At 40.8% G+C, this 25,981-nt stretch overlaps 1 protein-coding gene across 1 annotated transcript in view; it reads right to left on the bottom strand.

Moving 5' to 3' along the window:
* LOC140200972 (polycystin-2-like protein 2) overlaps nucleotides 1–25,981 on the bottom strand; it is a 59,799-nt gene that overhangs the window by 13,123 nt on the left and 20,695 nt on the right. The window contains exons 5-9 of the mRNA XM_072264612.1: nucleotides 21,389–21,613; nucleotides 20,167–20,395; nucleotides 18,670–18,840; nucleotides 15,324–15,505; nucleotides 10,659–10,779 (exon numbers count right to left, since the gene is read on the bottom strand). Of these exons, the coding sequence (XP_072120713.1) occupies nucleotides 10,659–10,779; nucleotides 15,324–15,505; nucleotides 18,670–18,840; nucleotides 20,167–20,395; nucleotides 21,389–21,613 (928 nt within the window). The remainder of the gene's footprint in view (nucleotides 1–10,658; nucleotides 10,780–15,323; nucleotides 15,506–18,669; nucleotides 18,841–20,166; nucleotides 20,396–21,388; nucleotides 21,614–25,981) is intronic.

A 25,981-nucleotide genomic window follows, 5' to 3' on the forward strand; every position in this document is an offset into this window, starting at 1 on the left:
TAACCAATACTGATATTGCCTCTTTTTCTGATCAGGTATTTTCTTTAAATTTTCATTGCTATTACTCACTTCCACTGCTCCCTTGCTGCCAATGACTTTAGCATCCTCCACCCCCTACTTGGCTTCCAGCATTTACTCGATCCCTTCTCAACTCTTTAAACATCCTATAATCTGCCTGACTACTCGCCATGCGTCCATTGACATGAGGTCCTCTCTTCTTGTCAATCCTCTCATCATTTTCTTCCACCATTATCCTCCCACCCAAGGTAATTCTCTTTTACTTCTGCTCTCTGTTCATTCTTCGATATTGTTTAATTCGCACATGAAGAGCCTGTCCTGCTGTGCACATTGCATAGTGTTGTATTTGTACTGGAGGCCCTCTAGTGGGACAATCCAAAAGCAGCTGCAGCTCAAGGTTCTCAAAAAAACTCTCTGAGGTCTGTAACTTTCAAGTTTAGCATGCTCAACAAAATTTGAAATAATGTCACCGTTTTAATATCAATACAGACCACTTTGAATTTCCCAGCATATCCATGTGGGAGCAAATAATTCTGACTACATTTTCACTTTCCTTCAACCTCCATTTTCCTTATTTTTCGATGCAAAATCAGCTGCACTTGAAATAGTCAACATTTTTGACCGCACAACAATCCAAAACTCAGTTGCATAATTTTTAAAAACTTGTATCATATTGCATATAATCCTATAATATGAGAAACAAAGTAGTTTCCAAACCTTCTTGTGTATTTGCATTTCCTCACACAAGGCAAAATATTTGGAAATCTACAATGTAACCATCGTGAAGAATGAAGGCAAATCAATGTGGTTGGAAGTGATTTGGTGTTTGGGACAGAAGTCTTTAAAAAATTCCACTTTTGTTTTGCTCACTTTCAAGCCTGATTCATACTTTATCCTTCTTATGTGGGTGCCAGGGTTAAGGATGTGTCTGAGCAATGGTACAATATTCTTGGGGGTAGGGGTGGGGAAGAGTCCGGCATATTCCTGAGCAACACACAGAAAATACTGGAGGAACTCAGCAGTTCAAGCAGCATCTATGGAGGGCAAAAAACAGTCGACTTTTCAGGTCAAGACATTTCATCAGGACTGGAAAAGAAAGGAGAAGTCATCAAAAAAAAAAAGATGGGGAAGGAGGACAAGTTGGCAGATGATAGGTGAAACCAAGTGAGGGGGAAGGTGGGTGGGTGGGGGAGGGCAGAAGAAGTGAAGTCTGGATGAACACATGGTCGAGGAGTAGGAGAGAAGCAGAGATCACAGAGGGGGATCAGTGAGAGATGGTCTTGCAGAATCTTCTCGAAAAGAAAATTTAATTTTTTTCAGGCCAGGCATACCAGCATTTTCCTATTAGGGTGAAGGTAAATCTGGCAAATTTAGGGAACCCTGGCTGATGGGAGATTTTAAGGCTCTGATTAAGAAAAAGGATGAAGCATATGTTTAGTTCAGGAGATCAGGAAGGAATGAAACCCTTGGAGTTTAAGGAAAATACCAAGAGCAAATGGGTGTATAAAAGCTATATTAAGAGTAAAAGGGTGGCAAGGGAGAGAGTAGAACCCCACAGTAAAGCCACAGGAGATAGGTGGAATTTTGAATGTCTATGTGTCAATGTTTACTGAGAGAGAAATCATGGTTGCTCAAAAGATAAAGGAAACAAGTAGCGATGTTTGGGAGAACGTTCATACAACCAGGGAAGAGGTACTTGCAACCTTGCAGTCTATTGAGGTGGATAAATTAACACAACCTGACCAAGTGCACCCTTGCATTTTGTGGAGGCCAGAGAAGAAATTATAAAGGCCCTTGCAGAGATATTTTCTTTATCATTAGCCACTAATGAGGTTCCTGAATATGGAAAGGTGGCTAATGTCATTCCATTGTCCTAAGAAGGATAGGCAGGCAACTACAGGCTGATCAGCCTGATATTAGCACAAAGCCATTCTGACTTCTCATAATCAGACTTTGTCAATCCAAATACTTGTAGTTCCTATCGCTTAGAAGTCACTTCCTTGTTATTTTTTATTTGTATAAATGATTTGCAAGTGAATGTCAAGGCTTGATCAGCAAGTTTGCAGATGAGACAAAATTTGAAAGTAGTATTGAAAATGATATCATTGATAATGATACCAGCGACGACACCGGTGCCAAGCTGTATCGGCCCTTGCCTTCCCTTGGATGACATTGGTGTCGTGGAGAGGGGAGCATGGGCAACTGCCGGTCTTCCATACAACTTTGCCCAGGCCTGCGCCCTGGAGAGTGAAGACTTTCCGGGCACAGATCCATGGTCTCGCAAAACTAATGGATACCTTAAATTGATAATGAAGGTGGCTATTGAAGAAGTGCATTTTAATCAGTTAGGGAAGTGGGCCAAGAAATAGCTGATGGACTTCAGTAGAGAGAAGTGTGAGGTGATGCGTTTTGGAAAGTCAAACCAGCATAGATAGATAGAATAGATGGATAGAATAGTACAGCACAGTAGAGGCCCTTCGGCCCACAATGTTGTGCCGACCCTCAAACCCTGCCTCCCATATAAGCCCCCACCTTAGATTCCTCCATATACCTGTCCAGTAGTCTCTTAAACTTCACTAGTGTATCTGCCTCCACCACTGACTCAGGCAGTGCATTCCACGCACCAACCACTCTCTGAGTAAAAAACCTTCCTCTAATATCCCCCTTGAACCTCACCCCGCCTTACCTTAAAGCCATGTCCTCTTGTATTGAGCAGTGGTGCCCTGGGGAAGAGGCGCTGGTTATCCACTCTGTCTATTCCTCTTATTATCTTGTACACCTCTATCAGGTCTCCTCTCATCCTCCTTCTCTCCAAAGACTAAAGCCCTAGCTCCCTTAATCTCTGATCATAATGCATACTTTCTAAACCAGGCAGCATCCTGGTAAATCTCCTCTGTACCCTTTCCAATGCTTCCACATCCTTCCTATAGTGAGGTGACCAGAACTGGACACAGTACTCCAAGAGTGGTCTAACCAGAGTTTTATAGAGCTGCATCATTACATCGCGACTCTTAAACTCTATCCCTCGACTTATGGCTAGCATCCCATAAGCTTTCTTAACTACCCTATCCACCTGTGAGGCAACTTTCAGGGATCTGTGGACATGTACCCCAAGATCCCTCTGCTCCTCCACACTACCAAGTATTCTGCCATTTACTTTGTACTCTGCCTTGGAGTTTGTCCTTCCAAAGTGTACCACCTCACACTTCTCTGGGTTGAACTCCATCTGCCACTTCTCAGCCCACTTCTGCATCCTATCAATGTCTCTCTGCAATCTTTGACAATCCTCTACACTATCTACAACACCACCAACCTTTGTGTCGTCTGCAAACTTGCCAACCCACCCTTCCACCCCCACATCCAGGTCGTTAATAAAAATCACGAAAAGTAGAGGTCCCAGAACAGATCCTTGTGGGACACCACTAGTCATAATCCTCCAATCTGAATGTACTCCCTCCACCACCTCCCTCTGCCTTCTGCAGGCAAGCCAATTCTGAATCCACCTGGTCAAACTTCCCTGGATCCCATGCCTTCTAACTTTCTGAATAAGCCTACCATGTGGAACCTTGTCAAATGCCTTACTAAAATCCATATAGATCACATCCACTGCACTACCCTCATCTATATGCCTGGTCACCTCCTCAAAGAACTCTATCAGGCTTGTTAGACACGATCTGCCCTTCACAAAGCTATGCTGACTGTCTCTGATCAGACCATGATTCTCTAAATGCCTATAGATCCTATCTCTAAGAATCTTTTCCAACAGCTTTCCCACCACAGATGTAAGGCTCACTGGTCTATAATTACCCGGACTATCCCTACTACCTTTTTTGAACAAGGGAACAACATTTGCCTCCCTCCAATCCTCCAGTACCATTCCCGTGGACAACGAGGACATAAAGATCCTAGCCAGAGGCTCAGCAATCTCTTCTCTCGCCTCGTGGAGCAGCCTGGGGAATATTCCATCAGGCCCCGGGGACTTATCTGTCCTAATGTATTTTAACAACTCCAACATCTCCTCTCCCTTAATATCAACATGCTCCAGAACATCAACCTCACTCATGTTGTCCTCACCATCATCAAGTTCCCTCTCATTGGTGAATACTGAAGAGAAGTATTCATTGAGGACCTCGCTCACTTCCACAGCCTCCAGGCACATCTTCCCACCTTTATCTCTAATCGGTCCTACCTTCACTCCTGTCATCCTTTTTTTCTTCACATAATTGAAGAATGCCTTGGGGTTTTCCTTTACCCTACTCGCCAAGGCCTTCTCATGCCCCCTTCTTGCTCTTCTCAGCCCCTTCTTAAGCTCCTTTCTTGCTTCCCTATATTCCTCAATAGACCCATCGGATCCTTGCTTCGTAAACCTCATGTATGCTGCCTTCTTCCACCTGACTAGATTTTCCACCTCACTTGTCACCCATGGTTCCTTCAACCTACCATTCTTTATCTTCCTCACCAGGACAAATTTATCCCTTACATCCCACAAGAGATCTCTAAACATCGACCACATGTCCATAGTACATTTCCCTGCAAAAACATCATCCCAATTCACACCCGCAAGTTCTAGCCTTATAGCCTCATAATTTGCCTTTCCCCAATTAAAAATTTTCCTGTCCTCTTTGATTCTATCCTTTTCCATGATAATTATAAAGGCCAGGGAGTGGTGGTCACTGTCCCCCAGATGCTCACCCACTGAGAGATCTGTGACCTGACCCGGTTCATTACCTAGTACTAGATCTAGTATGGCATTCCCCCTGGTCAGCCTGTCCACATACTGTGACAGGAATCCATCCTGGACACACTTAACAAACTCTGCCCCATCTAAACCCTTGGAACTAATCAGGCGCCAATAGGACTTTAGAGGTACAGCATGGTAACTCTCCCTTGGTAACAGCATTTTAGAGGGCGAGGGAAAGCAGCCAGAGATGTCTTGGTACATATTGGTACCAATGACATAGGAAGGTTCTGAAGAGAGAATTTAGAGAGCTAGGCAGAAAACTGAGAAGCAGGACCTCCAGGGTAGTAATTTCTGGATTGCTACCTGTGTCATGCGCCTGTGAGGGTATAAACAGGATGATTTGGAAGATAAATGTATGGCTGAGAAGCTGGTGCAGAGGTCAGGGCTTCAGGTTCTTGGATCATTGGGATCTCTTCTGGGGGAGGTATAACCTGTACAAAAGGGACGTGTTGCATCTGAACTTGAGGGGAACAATATTCTTGTGGGTAGGTTTGTTAGAGCTGTTGGGGAGGGTTTAAACGAATTTGGCAGGGGGATGGGAACTGGAGTGAAGGAACTCAGGATAGGGCGGATGGTGAAAAAGCAAAGATAGTCAGACTATCAGGAAATGCAGGTAGATGACAGGACAAAATTGCAAGCAGCAAAGTGAGTATCAATGCATTAGGGATGCAGAATCAAAAAGGATAACAAATCCAGTACTCAAAGTGTTATATCTCAATGCACAGAGTATAAGAAATAAGGTGGATGATCTTATTGCACTTTTACAGATTGTCAGGTATGATGTTGTGGCCATCACTGAATCGTAGCTGATAGATGGTTGTAGTTGGGAGCTGAATGTCAAAGGTTACACGCTGTATTGGAGGGATAAGAAGGTAGGCAGAGGGGCTGTCACAGTTCTGCTGGCAACGAATAGCATCAAATCATTAGGAAGATGTGACATAAGATTGGAAGATTTTGAATCCATGTGGGTTGAGTTAAGAAGCTGCAAGGGTAAAAGGACCCGATGGCAGTTACATACAAGCCTCTAAACAGTAGAACCATAGAACCATAGAAACTACAGCACAGAAACAGGCCCTTTGGCCCTTCTTGGCTGTGCCGAACCATTTTCTGCCTAGTCCCACTGACCTGCACACGGACCGTATCCCTCCATACACCTCCCATCCATGTATCTGTCCAATTTATTCTTAAATGTTAAAAAAGAACGCGCATTTACCACCTCATCTGGTAGCTCATTCCATACTCCCACCACTCTCTGCGTGAAGAAGCCCCCTCCCCTAATGTTCCCTTTACACTTTTCCCCCCTCACCCTTAACCCATGTCCTCTGGTTTTTTTCTCCCCTTGCCTCAGTGGAAAAAGCCTGCTTGCATTCACTCTATCTATACCCATCATAATTTTATATACCTCTATCAAATCTCCCCTCATTCTTCTACGCTCCAGGGAATAAAGTCCTAACCTATTCAACCTTTCTCTGTAACTGAGTTTCTCAAGTCCCGGCAACATCCTTGTAAACCTTCTCTGCACTCTTTCAACCTTATTTATATCCTTCCTGTAACTTGGTGACCAAAACTGAACACAATACTCCAGATTCGGCCTCACCAATGCCTTATACAACCTCATCATAACATTCTAGCTCTTATACTCAATACCTCGATTAATAAAGGCCAATGTACCAAAAGCTCTCTTTACGACCCTATCTACCTGTGACGACACTTTTAGGGAATTTTGTATCTGTATTCCCAGATCCCTCTGTTCCACTGCACTCCTCAGTGCCTTACCATTAACCCTGTATGTTCTACGTTGGTTTGTCCTTCCAACGTGCAATACCTCACACTTGTCAGTATTAAACTCCATCTGCCATTTTTCAGCCCATTTTTCCAGCTGGTCCAAGTCCCTCTGCAGGCTCTGAAAACCTTCCTCACTGTCTACTACACCTCCAATCTTTGTATCATCAGCAAACTTGCTGATCCAATTTACCACATTATCATCCAGATCATTGATATAGATGACAAATAACAATGGACCCAGCACTGATCCCTGTGGCACACCACTAGTCACAGGCCTCCACTCAGAGAAGCAATTCTCTACCACCACTCTCTGGCTTCTTCCATCGAGCCAATGTCTAATCCAATTTACCACCTCTCCATGTATACCTAGCGACTGAATTTTCCTAACTAACCTCCCATGCGGGACCTTGTCAAAGGCCTTACTGAAGTCCATGTGGACAATATCCACTGCCTTCCCTTCATCCACTTTCCTGGTAACCTCCTCGAAAAACTCCAACAGATTGGTCAAACATGACCTACCACGCACAAAGCCATGTTGACTCTCCCTAATAAGCCCCTGTCTATCCAAATGCTTATAGATTCTGTCTCTTAGTACTCCCTCCAATAACTTACCTACTACTGACGTTAAACTCACCGGCCTATAATTTCCCGGATTACTTTTCGATCCTTTTTTAAACAACGGAACCACATGAGCCACTCTCCAATCCTCTGGCACTTCACCCGTAGACAGCGACATTTAAATATTTCTGCCAGGGCCCCCGCAATTTCAACACTAGTTTCCTTCAAGGTCTGAGGGAACACTCTGTCAGGTCCCGGGGATTTATCCACTTTAATTTTCCTCAAGACAGCAAGCACCTCCTCCTTTTCAATCTGTACAGTTTCCATGATCTCACTACTTGATTCCCTCAATTCCATAGATTTCATGCCAGCTTCCTTAGTAAATACAGACGCAAAAAACCTATTTAAGATCTCCCCCATTTCCTTTGGTTCCGCTCAAAGCCGACCACTCTGATCTTCAAGAGGACCAATTTTATCCCTTACAATCCTTTTGCTCTTAATATACTTGTAAAAGCTCTTTGGATTATCCTTCACTTTGACTGCCAAGGCAACCTCATGTCTTCTTTTAGCCCTCCTGATTTCTTTCTTAAGTATTTTCTTGCACTTCTTATACTCCTCAAGCACCTGATTTACCCCCTGTTTCCTATACATTTCATACAACTCCCTCTTTTTCTTTATCAGAGTTGCAATATCCCTTGAGAACCAAGGTTCCTTATTCCTATTCAATTTGCCTTTAATCCTGACAGGAACATACAAACTCTGTACTCTCAAAATTTCCCCTTTGAAGGCTTCCCACCTACCAATCACATCTTTGCCAGAGAACAACCTGTCCCAATCCACGCTTTTTAGATCCTTTCTCATTTCTTCAAATTTGGCCTTCTTCCAGTTCAGAACCTCAACCCTGGGACCAGATCTATCAGTACTGAGCTGGGATGTGGACTACAGGTTACAATAGAAAATAGAAAAGGAGTGTCAAAAGGGCAATGTTATGATATTCATGGGAGATTTTAACATGCAGGTAGATTGGGAAAATCAGGTTGGTAATAGCTCTCAAGAGAGTGAATTTGTTGAATACCTATGAGATGGCTTTTTAGAGCAGATTGTCGTTGTAGCTACTAGGATATCAACTATGCTGGATTGGATGTTTTGTAATGAAACAGGCAATTAGGGAGCCCAAATTAAAGGAACACTTAGGAGACAGTGATAACAATATGATTGAGTTCAGCATGAAACTTGATAGGGAGAAAGTGAAGTCTGATGTAGTGGTATTTCAGTGGAGTAAATGAAATTATAGAGATATGAGAGAGGAATTGACCAAAGTAAATTGGAAGGAGATGCTGACAAGGATGACAACAGAGCAGAAATGGCTTGAATTTCTGGGAAAAATGAGAAAGATGCAGGACAAATGTACTCCAAAAACAAAGAAATACTCAACTGGCAAAGTAATACAACTATGGTTGGCAAGGGAAATCAAAGCTATAATGTAAAAGCAAAAGTGAGGGCATACAACAAAGCAAAAATGAGCAGGAAGATAAAGGAGTGGGAAACTTTTAAAAACCTATGGAAAGCAACTAAAAGAATCACTAGGAGGGAAAAGATGAAATATGAAAGCAAGCTAGCAAACAATATCAAGGTGGAGAGAAAAAGACTTTTCAAATATATAAAAAATAAAAGAGAGATGAGAGTCGATATAGGACTGCTAGAAAATGAAGCCAGAGAAATAATAATGGGGGACAAAGAGATGGCAGATAAACTAAACAAGCATTTTGCATCAGCCTTCACTGAGGAAGACACTAGTAGTATGCCAGGTGTTGAAAGGTGTGAGGGAAGAGAAGTGAGCGCAGTTACTACTACAAGGGAGAAGATGCTCAAAAAGCTGAAAGACCTAAAGGTACATAAGTCATCTGGACCAGATGAACTGCAGCCTAGGGTTCTGAAAGAGGTTGTAGAGATTGTGGAGACATTAGTAATGATCTTTCAAGAATCATTGGACTCTGGCATGGTTCAGGAGGATTGGCAAATTGCAAATGTCACTCCACTCTTTAAGAAAGGAAAGAGGCAGCAGAAAGGACCAGTTAGCCTGACCTCAGCCGTTGGGAAGATTTTGGATTCAATTGTTAAGGATGAGGTTATGGAGTACTTTGTGACTTGGTGTTGGGCACGTGGCCAAGTGGTTAAGGCATTCGTCTAGTGATCTGAAGGTCGCTAGTTCGAGCCTCAGCTGTGGCAGCGTGTTTCTGTCCTTGAGCAAGGCACTTAACCACACATCGCTCTAGAGTCTGTGCAAGGAGTGGCACCCCTCACAGACTTCCAATCTGCGCCTTGTAAGGCATGAAAATGCCCGGCGCAGGCCTCTCATGGTCTGAGTCGACGTTCCCTCCCTTGTGACACAGGAAAAGATAGGACAAAGTCATCATTGTATTCTGCAGGGAAAATCCTGCCTGACGAACCTGTTGGAATTCTTTGAGGAGATTACAAGTAGGATAGATAAAGGGGATGCTGTGGATGTTGTATATTTGGACTTTCAGAAAGCCTTTGACAGGGTGCCACACATGGGCTGCTTACCAAGTTAAGAACTTGTGGTATTACCGGAAAGTTACTGGCATGGTTAGAGTATAGGCTGATTGGTAGGAGGCAGTGAGTGGGAATAAAATGATCCTTTTCTGGTTGGCTGCCAATGGTTAGTGGTGTTCTGCAGAGGTCAGTGTTGGGAATGCTTCTTTTTATGCTATATATCAGTGGTTTAGATGATGGAATAGATAGCTTTGTTGCCAAGTTTGCAGATGATATGAAGATTGGTGGAACGGCAGGGTTTAGAGGAGTTTGGGCTGAACACAGGAAATTTAGACTAGCTTTTGGCATTGTGGTCGGTGTGGAGTGGTTGAACCAAAAGGACTGGTTCAATGCTGTATTGCTCTGTGACTCTATATTAATGAGATCTATCCATCAACTGGAAAGAGTTATATCCCATCAGTTTCAAGTGAATATAGTTGATACCTTACACTCTATGCCAAAACAGATTGTAGATGCATCTGTGAGTCCAGTCTAAGGAGTAGATTACTGTTGTGTCTTTAATATTTCGGTATATTGTAAATATATTGTTTGATTAAGCATTCTTTGTGTATTTAAATAATTCATTGTTGGATAGATACAAAAGTACATAACTGGCATACGACATGATGCTACCACGTCATATGTGCACACCTTGCTAGAAGTAAAATGAAACTAAAACATGAACCTACAGGCTACATGTTATTTCTTTCAGTTGGTTTTATGTTTTGGAGTTACAAAACAACAATTACAGTATGAAAATCACTCTCAGTACTTAATTATTCAACAATGTAGACATTTTACATCTGCAGTGTATAACAGCACTTCAGCTACATGATTTCACACAAGAGATAAATAGATAATGTTGAAAGCTTAGTGCTATTTTGTTGCTTGTGAAGGCATATCCATAGTAGTAATAAACCACATTCAATATAAAATCAGTACATTATTCAGGATTAACTATATATATTTTATAGACTTCAATCACTGATATTGTAGTACTTACCAACAAAACAAAGAATAAGCAGAATACAAATGTGATGAAGTAAATAGGCCCAAGGATGTGGTTTGCTTCTTCAATCTCACTAAAATTAAAATCTCCAAGAATAATCCTGAACTGTGTAAAACTGAAACATATATTTTTTAAAAATTCAAAACTTACTCCTAATAAACAAAAATGCAAATTATAGTCTTACAACAACCTACTGTTAGAAGGAGCATTGGTTTAGTACATGAGCTTCAAAATGTAATACTACTGACTGTAAAGTCTCTACTACTTAGTTCATGTAACCATTCTCATAGTCATAGTCATACTTTATTGATCCCGGGGGAAATTGGTTTTTGTTACAGTTGCACCATAAATAATAAATAGTAATGGAACCATAAATAGTTAAATAGTAATATGTAAATTATGAAATAAGTCCAGGACCAGCCTATTGGCTCAGGGTGTCTGACCCTCCAAGGAAGGAGTTGTAAAGTTTGATGGCCACAGGCAGGGATGACTTCCTATGATGCTCTGTGCTGCATCTTGGTGGAATGAGTCTCTGGCTGAATGTACTCCTGTGCCCACCCAGTACATTATGTAGTGGATGAGAAACATTGACCAAGATAGCATGCAACTTAGACAGCATCCTCTTTTCAGACACCACCGTGAGAGAGTCCAGTTCCATCCCCACAACATCACTGGCCTTAGGATGAGTTTGTTGATTCTGTTGGTGTCTGCTATCCTCAGCCTGCTGCCCCAGCACACAACAGCAAACATGATAGCACTGGCCACCACAGACTCATAGAACATCCTCAGCATCGTCCGGCAGATGTTAAAGGACCTCGGTCTCCTTAAGAAATAGAGATGGCTCTGAACCTTCTTGTAGACAGCCTCGGTGTTCTTTGACCAGTCCAGTTTATTGTTAATTCGTATACTCAGGTTATTGTAATCCTCCACCATGTCCACACTGACCCTCTGGATGGAAACAGGGGTCACCGGTACCTTAGCTCTCCTCAGGTCTACCACCAGCTCCTTAGCCTTTTTCACATTAAGCTGCAGATAATTCTGCTCACACCATGTGACAAAGTTTCCTACCGTAGCCCTGTACTCAGCCTCATCTCCCTTGCTGATGCATCCAGCTATGGCAGAGTCATCCGAAAACTCTATCACTGCTTTGCCAAGATTTACTGAATTTTGATTAGTTTGATTGTGTGCAGATAGTCTTCTTTGGTTGCTTAAGAGGAAATAGTTCCCAGAAATTATGTTTCCAGATGTAACAAATCTTTACTGATTTTTGGCTTACTGCTTGGTGTATTGTAGTTTCAATTGTTTTGTTACTGCTGCTAATTTTTGCAAGGATAGAACTGATCAGTCTGTTTTGTTGGTTCTGTGGATTTCCTGATGGAAAGGACAGAGGCCACTCCTTAGCATATCTTGACACTGCTCTCAAAGTATTGTGCAGGAGGAATTTCTTATTCCAGTAGCTTTAAAAGGATTACTCTATACATTTACATTTTTCTGCCAAAAATAATTAAATAATCTCAATAAGTAACCAAATTCTGGGATCCTCGTCAGATGAAGGATAGCTCTTCTTCTGTTTGCTGGGTGTTGACAGGAAGTAGGTATATGGAAATGATGCCCCCCTTCTTTAAAGAATGGGGTTTTCCTTCCTCCACCTTTTATACTGTCCTCACATGCACCTCCTCCATTTCCCAGACATCTGCACTCACCCCACCTTCTTGCCGCTTTAACAGGGATAAAGTTTCTCTTGTCCTCACCTACCACACCACAAGCCTCCACATCCAACACATCATTCTCTGCAACTTCTGCCATCTTTAAATGGATCCTACTACCAAATACATCTTTATCTCCTCCCCCCGCCCCCATTCTCCACTTTCCGCAGGGACTTTACCCTCCGTGTTTCTCTTGTCCATTCATCCCTCTCCAATAAGCTCCATCCTGACACTTATCCCTGTAAGCGGCTGGTGCTACACCTGCCCATTCACTTCCTCCCTCACCTCTGTTCAAGGCCCCAACAGTCCTTTGAAGTGAGGCAACTCTCCACCTGTAAATCTGTTGGTGTCATTTATATTATCCAGTGCTCCTGATGTGATCTCCTCTACATTGGTGAAACCAGTTGTAAATTGGAGGACTGCTTTGTTGAGCACCTCTGCTTGATTTGCCAAAAGTGGAATTTCGTGGTGGCCAACCATTTTAATTCCTATTCCCAGTCCCATTCTGACATGTCGGTCCAAGGCTTCCTCTTGTGCCATTGAGGAGGTCATGCTCAGGGTGGAGGAGCAACACTTCATATTTTTTCTGGGTAGCTGCCAACCTGATGGCATGAACATCAATTTATCTTTCCAGTAAAACTTTTTCCCCTTCCCTCTTCTTCTATTCCCCACTCTGGCCTCTTATCTCTTCTCACCTGCCTGTCACTTCCCCCAGTGCCTCTTTTTCTTCCCTTTGTCCCATGGTCAACTGTTCTCTCCTATCGGATTCCTTCCTCTTCAGCCCTTTACCTTTCCCACCCACCTGGTTTCACCCATCACCTTCTAGTTATCCTCCTTCCCCTCTCCTACCTTTTCAGTCTGGTGTGCTCCCCCCTTCCTTTCCAGTCCTGAAGAAGGGTCTCGGCCCGAAATGTCGATTGTTTATTCATTTCTATAGATGCTGCCTGACCTGCTGGGTTCTGCCAACATTTTGTGTGTGTTGCTTTGAAATCCATTTGCCACTCCTCAGACCATTTCTGTTTCTGATCAAGATCCATACCCTACAATAACCTTCTACAACAGCTCCTAATTTTGTTTCATCCGCTTTGTGCAGTTATATCCAAATAATTTCTATAATAATGAACATCCAGCACCTCAGCACCAACTAATAGTTAATGGCTTCCATTCAGAGAAATAACCTATAACCACCACCCTTTGCTTCCTCCTTCTGAGCTAATTTTGAAACTAGCCTAGTACAAACTAGATGGACCAAAAGGTCAGATTCTGTGTTGTAGTGTTCTACGACTGTATATGTGACCTTGTTGAAGGCCTTGCTAAAGTCAAAATTTTGTCCACTGTTCTACCTTCATGCACATTTTGGTACCTCTTCAAAAAAACTCAAAGGTTCATAAAGTATGAATTTTCATGCACAAAGCTACATTTACACCTTCTAATTAGACTCTGGCTATCCAAATACTGGCCAATCCTGTCCCTCAGAAACCCCCCCAGTAACCTCCCCACTACAGATGTCAGGCTGAATAGCCTGTAGTTCATTGGCTTATCCTTGCTATCCTTTTTAAACAATGGAACAACATTAGCACCTTCCAGTCTTCAGGAACATCACCAGTGGCTAATGATGAAGCAAATACCTCTCCACAGGCCTCCACAATTTCTCCCCCAGCCTCCCACAAAGTCTAAGGATGCACTCAGTATGACCCTGGGGATTTATCTAACTTAATGTATTGTGAGTCCATAGACCAAAAGGCATAGGAGCAGCCTCATGTCTGGCACATTGTCAAAGGCCTTCTGATAGTCCAAATATACAACATCCACTGCATCCCCTTTATCTATCCTATGTGTAATCTCCTCAAAGAATTCCAACAGTGTTTTCCAAAGGTGCTTTTTTACATTTTTGAATAAAAGTCCCAGTATCTTTCTTTGTTCATCAATATGTACTCTGTGTGTGTATATCTATGGGTAGAGATCAAATTCTCACAGCATTTTTGTTAAAGCATGGACATTATTGTTTACAATATACCTTTCATTCTCTCACATCAAATTATGGAGAATTATTTTCTGATTTTCATAAATACTTTGGATCACTGCAGCTTGTATGTTATAAAATTATAGAATCATAGAAATCTACAGCACATTTGGCCCACAATGTTGTGCCGAGCATGTAACCTACTCCAAAAACTGCCTAGTTACCCTACTGCATAACCTTCTATTTTTCTAAGCTCCATGTATCTATCTAAGAGGTTCTTAAAAGACTCTATTGTATCCGTCTCTACCATTGTTGCTGGCAGTGCATTCCGCACACCCACAACTCCGTGTAAAAAACTTACCTCTGACTTCCTCCTTGTACCTACTTCCAAGCACCTTAAAACTATGCCCCCTTGTGTTAGCCATTTCAGCCCTCGGAAAAAGCCTCTGGATATCCACATGATAACTGCCTCTCATCTTATACATCTCTATCAGGTCACCTCTCATCCTCCATCGCTCCTAGGAGAAAAGGTCAACCTATTCCCATAAGGCATCATCCTTGTAAATCTAATCCTTGTAAATCCCTGTAAATCTATTTCACCTCTTCATCTCATGTAGGTTGGTGGCTGACGATTTAATAAAACCCATGACATTAAAAAGAAAAATTCTAATGAGATAAAATGCTGAAGTACTGTAAATATACAGTTACACATCATTATGTGAAAAGGAAAGTTGTCAAATGTGTGAAAATTTTTCACTGGAGCTGAACAGGAAGCTTAAAGAACTTGTCATATACTTTTTCATTATCTACTTTTCTCTTCCAATGTTAAAAATCAATGGCTGGACCACAGTGACACAAACACATTATAGTTTTACTAATCAATAAAAAAACTATTGACCACTAAGTTAAAGAAAATCGAAAACAGAATTTAAAAGCTTGGTTCTCTAACTATTCTTTGCAATGTTTATGCAATGAAATTTTAATACATACATGCAATTGCCAAAAGTGTGAAAACTTTCCACCTGGGTCCCAAAAATAAGGTAGCCTAATTGAGCATACCCAAAAAACACAATAAAAAACATAACGGCAAATCCAACAATGGCATTGGCACAGCGAGACAGGGTTGTTGATAGTTGTGTCATAGTCACATTGAAACTAATATATTTGAAAATCTAGAAAATAAAACAAATTTTAACTTCCAAATGTGGCATCTTCAATTTAATTTATTCTCCTCTGAAGAAAATATTTATAAAGATATGTCTATAAAATAATGTTTATTACTATTAAATACTATTTTTATTAAATTTAGCTGCTTATGGAAGTTAAGAAGCTTTGCTTTGTATTGTATTAATGGAAAATAATTGTATATCTAGGTAATGTGGAGTTCGTCTGAGCAACTTCCCACTATGTCACAAGTGTGAAAGTCATCTGTGATAGTTTTTTCCGATGTCACCTTGCTGCACGTTGTGGATGCTACTGGCATCACAATGATTTATTGTTCATTCCTAATTGTCTTGAACTGAGGAATTAAGGCTGAATAATAAATTTCAGCAATGATGGGTCTGGAGTCATGTATAGTCCAGACTCTTACATGCAGAACATCTTGGATTTTTACAACAATCTTATTGTTATATGGTTACTGTGTGGGCACGTGGCCAAGTGATTAAGGCATTGGACTAGTGACCTGAAGGTCGTGAGTTCGAGCCCCAGCCAAGGCAACGTGTTGTGTCCTTGAGCAAGGCACTTAATCACACATTGCTCTGCGACGACACTGGTGCCAAGCTGTATGGGTCCTAATGCCCTTCCCTTGGACAACATTGGTGTCGTGGAGAGGAGAGACTTGCAGCATGGGCAACTGCTGGTCTTCCATACAACGGGTGAAGACTTTCCAGGCACAGATCCGTGGTCTCGCAAGACTAACGGATGCCTTTACTTACTGTTGCTAAGGTTCATACTTTAACTTCCAGTTTCATTAAATTACTTTAAACTTACAATCGCTGGTTGCCATAATGGGATGCAAACACAACTTTGGATCTACATCATTAACATAAGAGATTCTGGAGATGCTGGAAATCTTGAGCAACACACACAAAATGCTGGAGGAACTCAACAAGTTAGGCAGCTCCATAGATGCTGCCTGACCTGCTGAGTTCCTCTTGTATTTTGTATATGTTGCTCTGGATCTACACCTCTGGCTGCCGATCCAATAACTTAACTACCATGCTTTCATACCTAAAATGGTTGTTAAACTAGCCAGTCTCATCAGAGTGGCAATGTTCTTAGTTTTGAATTGGAAAGCTCTTTTCTAGACAAGTTTTTTTCTAGAAATGCAAACACATAATTTCAACTGATACATAAATGCAATACTGGGGTGATGCATCATCAGAATACTCCTCATAAATTAAGGAATTAACCAAGGTATTTTCAGCCTTTTTGCATGGGGTATCCCATAGTAATATCTGTAAACAGCAAATAACCTGGATATGTTCTCTTTTAATACAGCAGTGACTATACTTGAAAACTACTTTATTAAGATCATAAGACTATAAGACATAGGAGCAGAATTAGGCCATTTGGCCCATCAGGTCTGCTCTATCATTCAATCATGGCTGATCCTATTTTCCCCTGCTCAACCCCACTCCCTGGCCTTCTCCCCTAAGTTTTGATACCATGCCCAATCAAGAACTTGTCAAGCTCTGCCTTAAATACACCCAATAACCTGGCCTCCACAGATGCCTGTGGTAACAAATTCCACAAATACACCCACCATCTGGCTAAAGAAATTTCCTCATATCTCTGTTTTAAATGAATGGCCTTCTATCCTGAGGCTGTGCCCTCTTGTCCTGGACTCCTTCACCATGGAAAACATTCTTTCCACATCTACTCTGTTTAGGCCTTTCAACATTTGAAAGCTTTCAATGAGATCTCCCCTCATCCTTTTAAATTCTATCGAGTACAGACCCAGAGCCATCAAACATTCCTCTTATGATGACCCTTTCATTCTTGGAATCATCCTTGTGAACCTGTTCTGAACCCTCTCCAATGCCAACACATCTTTTCTTAGATGAGGAGCCCAAAACTATTCACAATACTCAAGATGAGGCCTCATGAATGCCTTATAAAGCCTCATCATTATATCCCCACTCTTGTATTCAAGACCTCTTGAAATGAATGCTAAAATTGTATTTGCCTTACTCACCACTGACAACCTTCAAGTTAACTTTAGGGTGTTCTGCACAAGGACTGCCAAACTCCTTTGCGTCTCAGATTTTTGGATTTTCTTTCCATTTAAAAATAATCTGCACAATTATTTCTACTACCAAAGTGCATGACTATGCATTTTCCAAAGTTGTATTTCATTTGCCCATTCACCTAATCTGTCCAAGTCCTTCTGCAGCCTGTTTCCTCAACACTACCTGCCTCTCTAACAGTCTACGAATCATCTGCAAACTTGACAACAAAGCCATCTATTCCATCATCTAAATTATTGATATACAGCATAAAAAGAAGTGGTCAACACTGACCCTTGCGAAACACCACTAGTCACTGGCAGCCAACCAGTTGGAGTTTCATTCCCACTCGCTGCCTCCTACCAATCAGCCAATGCTCTAACCTTGCCAGTAACTTTCCTGTAATGCCATGGGCTCTTAACTTGGTAAGTAGCTTCATGTGTAGCACCTTGTTAAAGACCTTCTGAAACTCCAAACTTAAAACAGCCCTTTTATCTACCATACTTGTAATCTCCTCAAAGAATTCCAACAGGTTCATCAGGCAAGATTTTCCCTTAAGGAAACCATGCTGACTTTGATTGTGTCACCAAGTACTCCATAACCTCATCATTAACAATTGACTCCAACATTATCCCAACCATTGAGGTCAGGCCAACTGGTCCTTTCTACTGCCTTCCTCCTTTCTTAAGGAGTGGAGTGGCATTTGCAAATTTCCAGTCCTCTGGCACCATGCCAGAGTCCAATGATTTTTGAAAGATCATTACTAATGCTTCTACTGCTACATCTTTCAGAACCCTAGGGTGAAGTTTATTGGTTGTAGTGTGCTTTGAGATAGTCTGAGTTCATGAAATTAGTACTTTGAGTTTGTTACAATGTTAAAAACTGCATTCAAATGAAGCTAGTAATTGCTTCCACAGCTTGAAATTTATAAGCATGTTACATACCTTTAACTGAACTTTGGGTTTTCTAAGAAAGCAGTAGACTGAGGACTGGCCAGGGTACAGGATGTTAAATAAGCTTACCATTTAGATAAGGGACTATCTATAGACAGCACTATTCAAATATCCATTTGTAAATCTTTTGGAAGATAATGTATATAGAAATACCTTTATCCATGCAATGAAAACAGTGAAGGCAATTATGATGTTATACCGGTTCTGCCAGTAAGCCAAAAAGTAGAAGTTTGCGTATGAGTCAGAATTCTTCAGAAGTTGCTTTAATAATAAGTTTACTTTTATCGTACGAAAGATGTTGTAAAAGATGGCTAGTAAAGAAAACTGAGGAAGAAAAAGGTGTAATTAAATCAAAAGTTAGTTTCAGATTAATTGCTTTTAGAAGTATAAAGCTATCATAATTTCCTAGACAAAATAAAATAAGGCTACTTTGAGAAGTAAGATGGTGATAGACATCTCTTAAAAACGCAAACACGAGGAAATCTGCAGATGCTGGAATTTAAAGCAACACACATAAAAGTTGCTGGTGAATGCAGCAGGCCAGGCAGCATCTCTAGGAAGAGGTACAGTTGACGTTTTGGGCTGGGACCCTTCGTCAGGACTAACTGAAAGAAGAACTAGTAAGAGATTTGAAAGTGGGAGGGGGAGGGGGAGATTCAAAATGATAGGAGAAGACAGGAGGGGGAGGGATGGAGCCAAGAGCTGGGCAGTTGATTGGCAAAAGGGATACGAGAGGATTATGGGACAGGAGGCCTAGGGAGAAAGAAAAGGGGGTTGGGGGGAAGCCCAGAGGATGGGCAAGGGGTATAGTGAGAGGGACAGTGGGAGAAAAAGGAGAGAGAGAAACGTCAACTGTACCTCTTCCTAGAGATGCTGCCTGGCCTGCTGCGTTCACCAGCAACTTTTATCTGTGTTGACAGACATCTTTTACTTGCCCTGAGTAATACTTAGAACTGATTACAAACCATTTTCAGAAGTAAGAAAATTAATGGTACAATATCACAGTCAATTAGATGAATGGTAGATAGCTGAGCTAGTCAAGCTTTTTATTATAATGGCACTTGATTGGAAAGAGACTAGAAGTACATCTTCTGACCAGGGATCATAGGGTATGAATGGGCATCAAAGGGAAAGCATTTCAAAGGCTGCTGACATGCCTTGCACAAAGGAAGGTGGTTGTGATAGTCAACAGTTCAAACATCAGATCAGGAGTTTGCCATGACAGTGCCCAAGCATCTTCAGCTGCTTCATTGATAACCTTTCTTCCACCTTCAGGTCAGAAGAGATGATGTTCATTGATGACACCAAAACATTCAATTTCATTTGCAACTCTTTAATAAAACAGTTCATGAAATTATGCAGTAAGACAGAGACAATACTGAGATGTGGGTTGATAAATAGCACAACATCTTCAATAAAAAAGTGTCCAAGCACCTAAACTTGATGTTCAATGGCATTCCCATTACTCTATCCCCATCATCAGCTGGAAAGCTAAATAACTACTGTGACTGCAAGAGTAGGTCATAGGCAGTGTATTTTGCAGCAAGGGAGCAACTTCCCAATATGTCATGGTCGTTCCACCATCTGTAGAATAAATTGCTTTATGAATTTAAGAACTATTTTCTTTTCATATCAAAGAACAATACTGACCAGAACAATTGTAAAGTCCAAGCAATTCCAAAAATTCTTGAAGTATGAGAACCTACAGGAGTACAGCTCTATGCCTTCTTGGATGATATAGTTGAAGATAAATAAACAAAATATAATTTCACAGGCAGCCAAAAATAAGTCAAATTTAGAAACATATCGTAGAAGTTTGACTGCGTAAAATTCAGATGAAGTGATGGCTCCACCAGATGCAGGGAATTCCACTAAGAGCCTAGTTTGCAAAAAAAAAACATAGTTAATCTGAATGTACCAAAAGCAGAAAATTTATTTGAAACTTGGATTTATATTTTGGCATGTAAATATTTTAATTGAGTCTTGTGCATTCTTGCTACCTAATGTTAAGGTTCATTCTTATATTAAATTTAGTTAACTATTTGTAAATTGATCTTGAGTTCTGTAAAGACAGTCAATTAGGTGTAATTAATAATTAAGAGTTTGAATGGAGCTACATCCACAGAATAATCAGCAGGAAGGGAGCAAAAATGGTCAAAAACAATGTCCTGGAATTTCCTCAGAGCCAGGAGCTGCCAATATTCACTATACCAACAGGTTCCCACTTACCTGGAGAGAATATTTCAGTGGCACCTTGGTAATTTGAAGCCAAGCCCAAGATGATTGGTGAAGCCATCAATCCTGTCAGCTGGTGACAATCTTTACTCATGGAAATGCATTGACAACCAATTTTCAAAGCTGTCACACAATTTGAATGGCTATGATATTCATAAGCATTCAAAAACTATCAGAAATTTAACATAACATAAAAATCTTATAATTAAGAAATTTAAAAGGAAAATAAAACCCTTAAATATCTTAAGCATTAGACAATATTTAAGTTTAAAATAGATTTAAGTTTGTACCAATAATTAAAATTGTAAAAATCCTTAAATGGACCTCCCTTTGTCATAGTTATTGCTCTCCATTGAAATTGATAGACTTGCTAAACCTTACTCCACTTAGATCTGGGACAAGTTTCTCAGCTCAGTTGTCGGGAAACCAGTGAAAAGCAGCAATTCACCCCAGATTCCCAAGAGGAGTCCATCATTAAAGAACAATTGGGAAGGTGCCACAAAGACATTTCAGGAATTCTCAGAAAACTACCAGTACTGTGAAACTCATTAAAACTGGCTGCAATTGAATTAAACGTAAAGTGGGTCCAATGACATATGTAAATCAAAATTAAATGAGGGAAATAAATTTCACAAACCTGACAGTGCAAAACAAGTTAACATTTGCATTGTAGACGGTAAAATCGATGAAGACAGCTCTACTACCATGGTCAAGCCAAAGTTTTGATTTAAGATATTTAATCATCTTTGCACTCTCTCCTTTATTTTTTCCTAATTCGATAATGTAACCACCATTGCTGTATGTACCAATTCTACCCCAGTGCCACAGTTCAAGTTCATGATTAGGATCACGATACTGCCATCTATGGATACAAGAAAAAAAGACATAAATCAACAAATCCATTGAAGTAACAGAAGAATCAGTTTGGTTGTTCTGAAAATCTAGTGAATCACATACAGTGTACTATTGGATCACAACATTTATGGGCATGTCTGAACCCACCATAGGAATAAACATAGAGTGCAACATAATCAGCCAGAATTTACTATAAGAATAATGGTAAAATGATCATTTATCTTTGTGAGGATGGAGCAAATCTATTTAGAATACATACTTGTTCATCAAATGTGGTAATTCAGTCAGTATTGTGGCAATTCCTTGCTCTTCCACTAGGTGGAATATTGCAACATTCTCCTTATCAATTTTAGAATCAGAGAAATGGGGAGAATTTTAACTATTTGTAGATATTCTGACTGCTTTTTAAAAATCTCAAAATAGTATATTTTTTAGACAAAGTATTACTGTGATTTTAACACTCTAAGCAATAATTAATGCTTAACAACTGCCTAGGCTAAAAACGCTTTTGAATATGAATTTTAATTCCTTTAGGGCACGTGGCCAAGTGGTTAAGGCATTGGACTAGCGACCTGAAGGTTGTGAGTTTGAGCCCCAGCCAAGGCAACGTGTTGTATCCTTGAGCAAGGCACTTAATCACACATTGCTCTACGACGACACTGGTGCCAAGCTGTATGGGTCCTAATGCCCTTCCCTTGGACAACATTGGTGTCGTGGAGAGGGGAGACTTACAGCATGGGCAACTGCTGGTCTTCCATACAACCTTGCCCAGGCCTGCGCCCTGGAGAATGAAGACGTTCCAGGCGCAAATCCATGGTCTTGCAAGACTAATGGATGCCTTTACTTAGATATACAGGATATATCTTACAGTTCTAATATTTATACTCCAGGTTTATTTTTCTGTAAAATACTGCATTATAGGAACTGATTGCAAAGGAGTCTACTTGATCCATAGTGAGCAGGTAGATAAGAAAAACTGAGCGACTGAACTCACTTCCACTTCCTAACTCTTGACTGGTGCCCTGTAGGGTACAGATCTTTAAGCACTCTTTCAATGTACGTTTTAAACCTGATGAATTTCTTTCTCTATCATCTTCTCAAACAAGTTCCAGTCTTCCACCAAAGTGCTAGGCCACTAGATCGCAAAATCAATCTGTTTATCCATCATATTCATAACAACCATCACACTAATCCCATTCACCAGCACTTGGTCTGTAGTTTTCTATGTCTTGGTGATTCATTTGCTCATCTAGATGCCCTTAAGTTTCAGGAGATTACCTGTCTCCATCACTCAATCAGCAAGTATGTTTCAGATTCTAACCAACCTTGGAAAAATAAGATCTTCCAGTAAAGATGCTAGAGGAAGACATTTTTAAGGTTCAAGAATACTTCATAAGAATCGGAAAGTTGAGAAAACAAATATGCTTTAAATTGCAGACAGGGAAGGGGTGAACTGATGAAATATCTGTGAGAGGATGCAAACTACACCTTTCAAAGTAACTAAAAAAAACAATAAATTGAAAAGTATGTGCTTGTAAATTATTACATCACATGGAGGGACTTTTTGGGTTCTTGTAAGATGTGTCTGCTCTGATGATGAGATTTTCCACACAACTGCCTCTTCCCTTGACTCTGCCCTCTACTTGAGCTGAAATGGCTCTCAACCATGTCTGCTTCATTTCACGAACTTCTAATCACATTCCAGCCGAACAAGGATAAGGTTCTCCTGGCCTATAAGTTTGGTGCCACCTTCTTCCTCATTCACCAGATGACCTCATTTTCCACACCTTCTACAAGATTCAACCTCCATTCTCCTTTCACACTTTAGCATTCTCTTGCACTTTTCCGAGTACAATATATTAATTCAATGCTCACAATGTGTTCTCCAACTGGAGAAAACAGTTGCAGATTGGTAGGGATTCTGCAGAGCACCTCATTTCAGTCTGCAAGCATGATCCTGATGTTTCGGTCATCTATCACTTTATTTTACTGCCACTCTAGGCACTAAGGATGAAGTGTTATTCAAGTTAACAATAACAGATAATCTATCCTTTTCTCTCTCTCCATAAATATAGCTGTATCTTCCAATTTCAGTCTGTTTCTTTGGTTTTAACCTCTTCTGTCTTTAACTGCTGGTATTTAAAGTAATTGTTACTATGAAAAGTTCGGCTATACTCTCTGCAATTTAAAACATATTTATTTTCTCTCCCACTTTTTTAGTTCTTACCAAATGCCCTTGACCTCAAATGTCAGTTCTGCTTCACTTAATGTTTCGACCAGCTGAGTGCTTCCAGCATTCTCTTTTTTTAATAAATATATAAATACTGCATCAATGAAAATGTCCTGGATTGGCATTGATATAGTTGTGTTGGGTAAGGACATAAAGCTTTGTGAATCGATGTCATGGTGTTGGAATGGAAGAACACAGTACATTAGTTAGTGAGGCTGCAAGTGTTACTTGTATTTCTGTGCTCCTTTGTCTTTGTTTAAATCATCTTACATATATGAAACATGTTGTGTAATCATTCAATTTTAAATATTTTACACCTTTAGTATGTTAAAAATGTATATAAAAATAATGCTTTTGCAGTTGTGTTTAAGACCATAAGATATGGGAGCAGAATTAGGCCATCTCATCTGCTCCACCATTTCATCATGGCTGATCCAATTTTCCTTTCAGCCCCAATCTCCTGCTTTCTCCCTGTATCCTGACGGATCAAGAATCTATCAACCTTTACCTTAAATATACATAAAGACCTGGCCCCCGACAGCTGCCTGTGACAAAGAATTCCACAGATTCACCACTCTCTGGCTAAAGAAATTCCTTCTCATCTCCATTCTAAAAGGACGCCCTTCTATTCTGAGGCTGTGTCCTCTGGTCTTAGATCCCCCACCATAGGAAACACCTTCTCCACTCTAGCAAGGCCTTTCGTCATTTGCTAGGTTTCAATGAGTCACCCCTCATTCTAATGAATACAGGCCCAGAGCCAACAAAAACCCTTCATATAATAAGCCATTCAATCCTGAAATTATTTTTGTGAACCTCCTTAGAACCCTCTTCAGTTTCAGCACATCCATTCTAAGATAAGGGGTTCAAAACTGCTCCCAATACTCCAAATGAGGCCTCACCAGTGCTTTATAAAGTCTCAACATTACATCCTTGCTTTTATTTCTAGTCCTCTTGAAATGAATACTGACATTGTTTTTGCCTTCCTCACCACAGACTCAACCTGCAAATTAACCTTTAGGGAATCCTGCACAATGACTCCCAAATCCCTTTGCACCTCAGTTTTTCTTTTGTATTTTCTCTCTATTTAGAAAATAGTCAACCCTTTCATTTCTTCTACCAAAGTGCATGACCATACATTTCTCAGCACTGTATTCCATCTGCCATTTCTTTGTCCTTTCTCCTAATCTGTCTAAGTCCTTTCTGCAGCCTCTCTACGCTCTCAAAACTACCTGGCCCTACATTTATCATCATGTCATCTGCAAACTTTCCAACAAAGCCAGCAATTCCATCATCCAAATCATTGACATAAGAGATAAAGAGAATTGGTCCCAACACAGACACCTGTGGAACACCACTAGTTACTGGCAGCCAGCCAGAAAAGGCTCCCTTTATTCTCACTCTTTGTCTCCTGTAAATGAAACACTGCTTTATCCATGCTAGAATCTTTCCTGTAATGCCATAGGCTCGTAGCTTGTTAAGAAGCTTCATGTGTGGCACCTTGTCATAGGCGTTCTGAAAATCCAAGTACACAACATTAATTGATTCTCCTTTGTCTACCTTGTTTGAAATTTCTTCAAAGAATTCCAACAGATTTGTCTGACAAGATTTCCCCTTGAAGAAACCATGCTGACTATGGTCTATTTTATCATGTGCCTCCAAATACCCTGAGGAAAGGAAATTGCCTTTTTAAACTCACGAGAGAGCATAGACCATCAACTTTTTGCAGTTGATGTTTCTATAACAGACAATTTCTTTTTTACAAGGTCGAGTTGCTAGCTCGACGCTCTACCCTGCATAGATGGAAAGTGTGCCTGGGGAGCCGGCTGGGTTCGAACTCAGGAGCCTTCGCTCTGAAGACCGGCGCTGATACCACTACACCACCAGCCGGCTAATACCCTGAGACCCCATCCGTAATAATCGACTCTAACGTCTTCCCAACCACTGAGCTCAGACTATAGTTTCCTTTCTTCTGCCTCTCTCCCTTCTTGAAGGGTGGAATGACATTTGCAATTTTCTAGTCTTCTGGAACCATTCCAGAATATAGTGATTCTTGAAAGATCATTAATAATGTCTCCACAATCTCTTCAGCCACCATTTTCAGAACTCTGGGGTGTACACCATTTGGTCCAGGTGACTTATCTACCT

Source organism: Mobula birostris, chromosome 7, assembly GCF_030028105.1.
Source record: "Mobula birostris isolate sMobBir1 chromosome 7, sMobBir1.hap1, whole genome shotgun sequence".
In the NCBI taxonomy this organism is placed as follows: Eukaryota; Metazoa; Chordata; class Chondrichthyes; order Myliobatiformes; family Myliobatidae; genus Mobula; species Mobula birostris.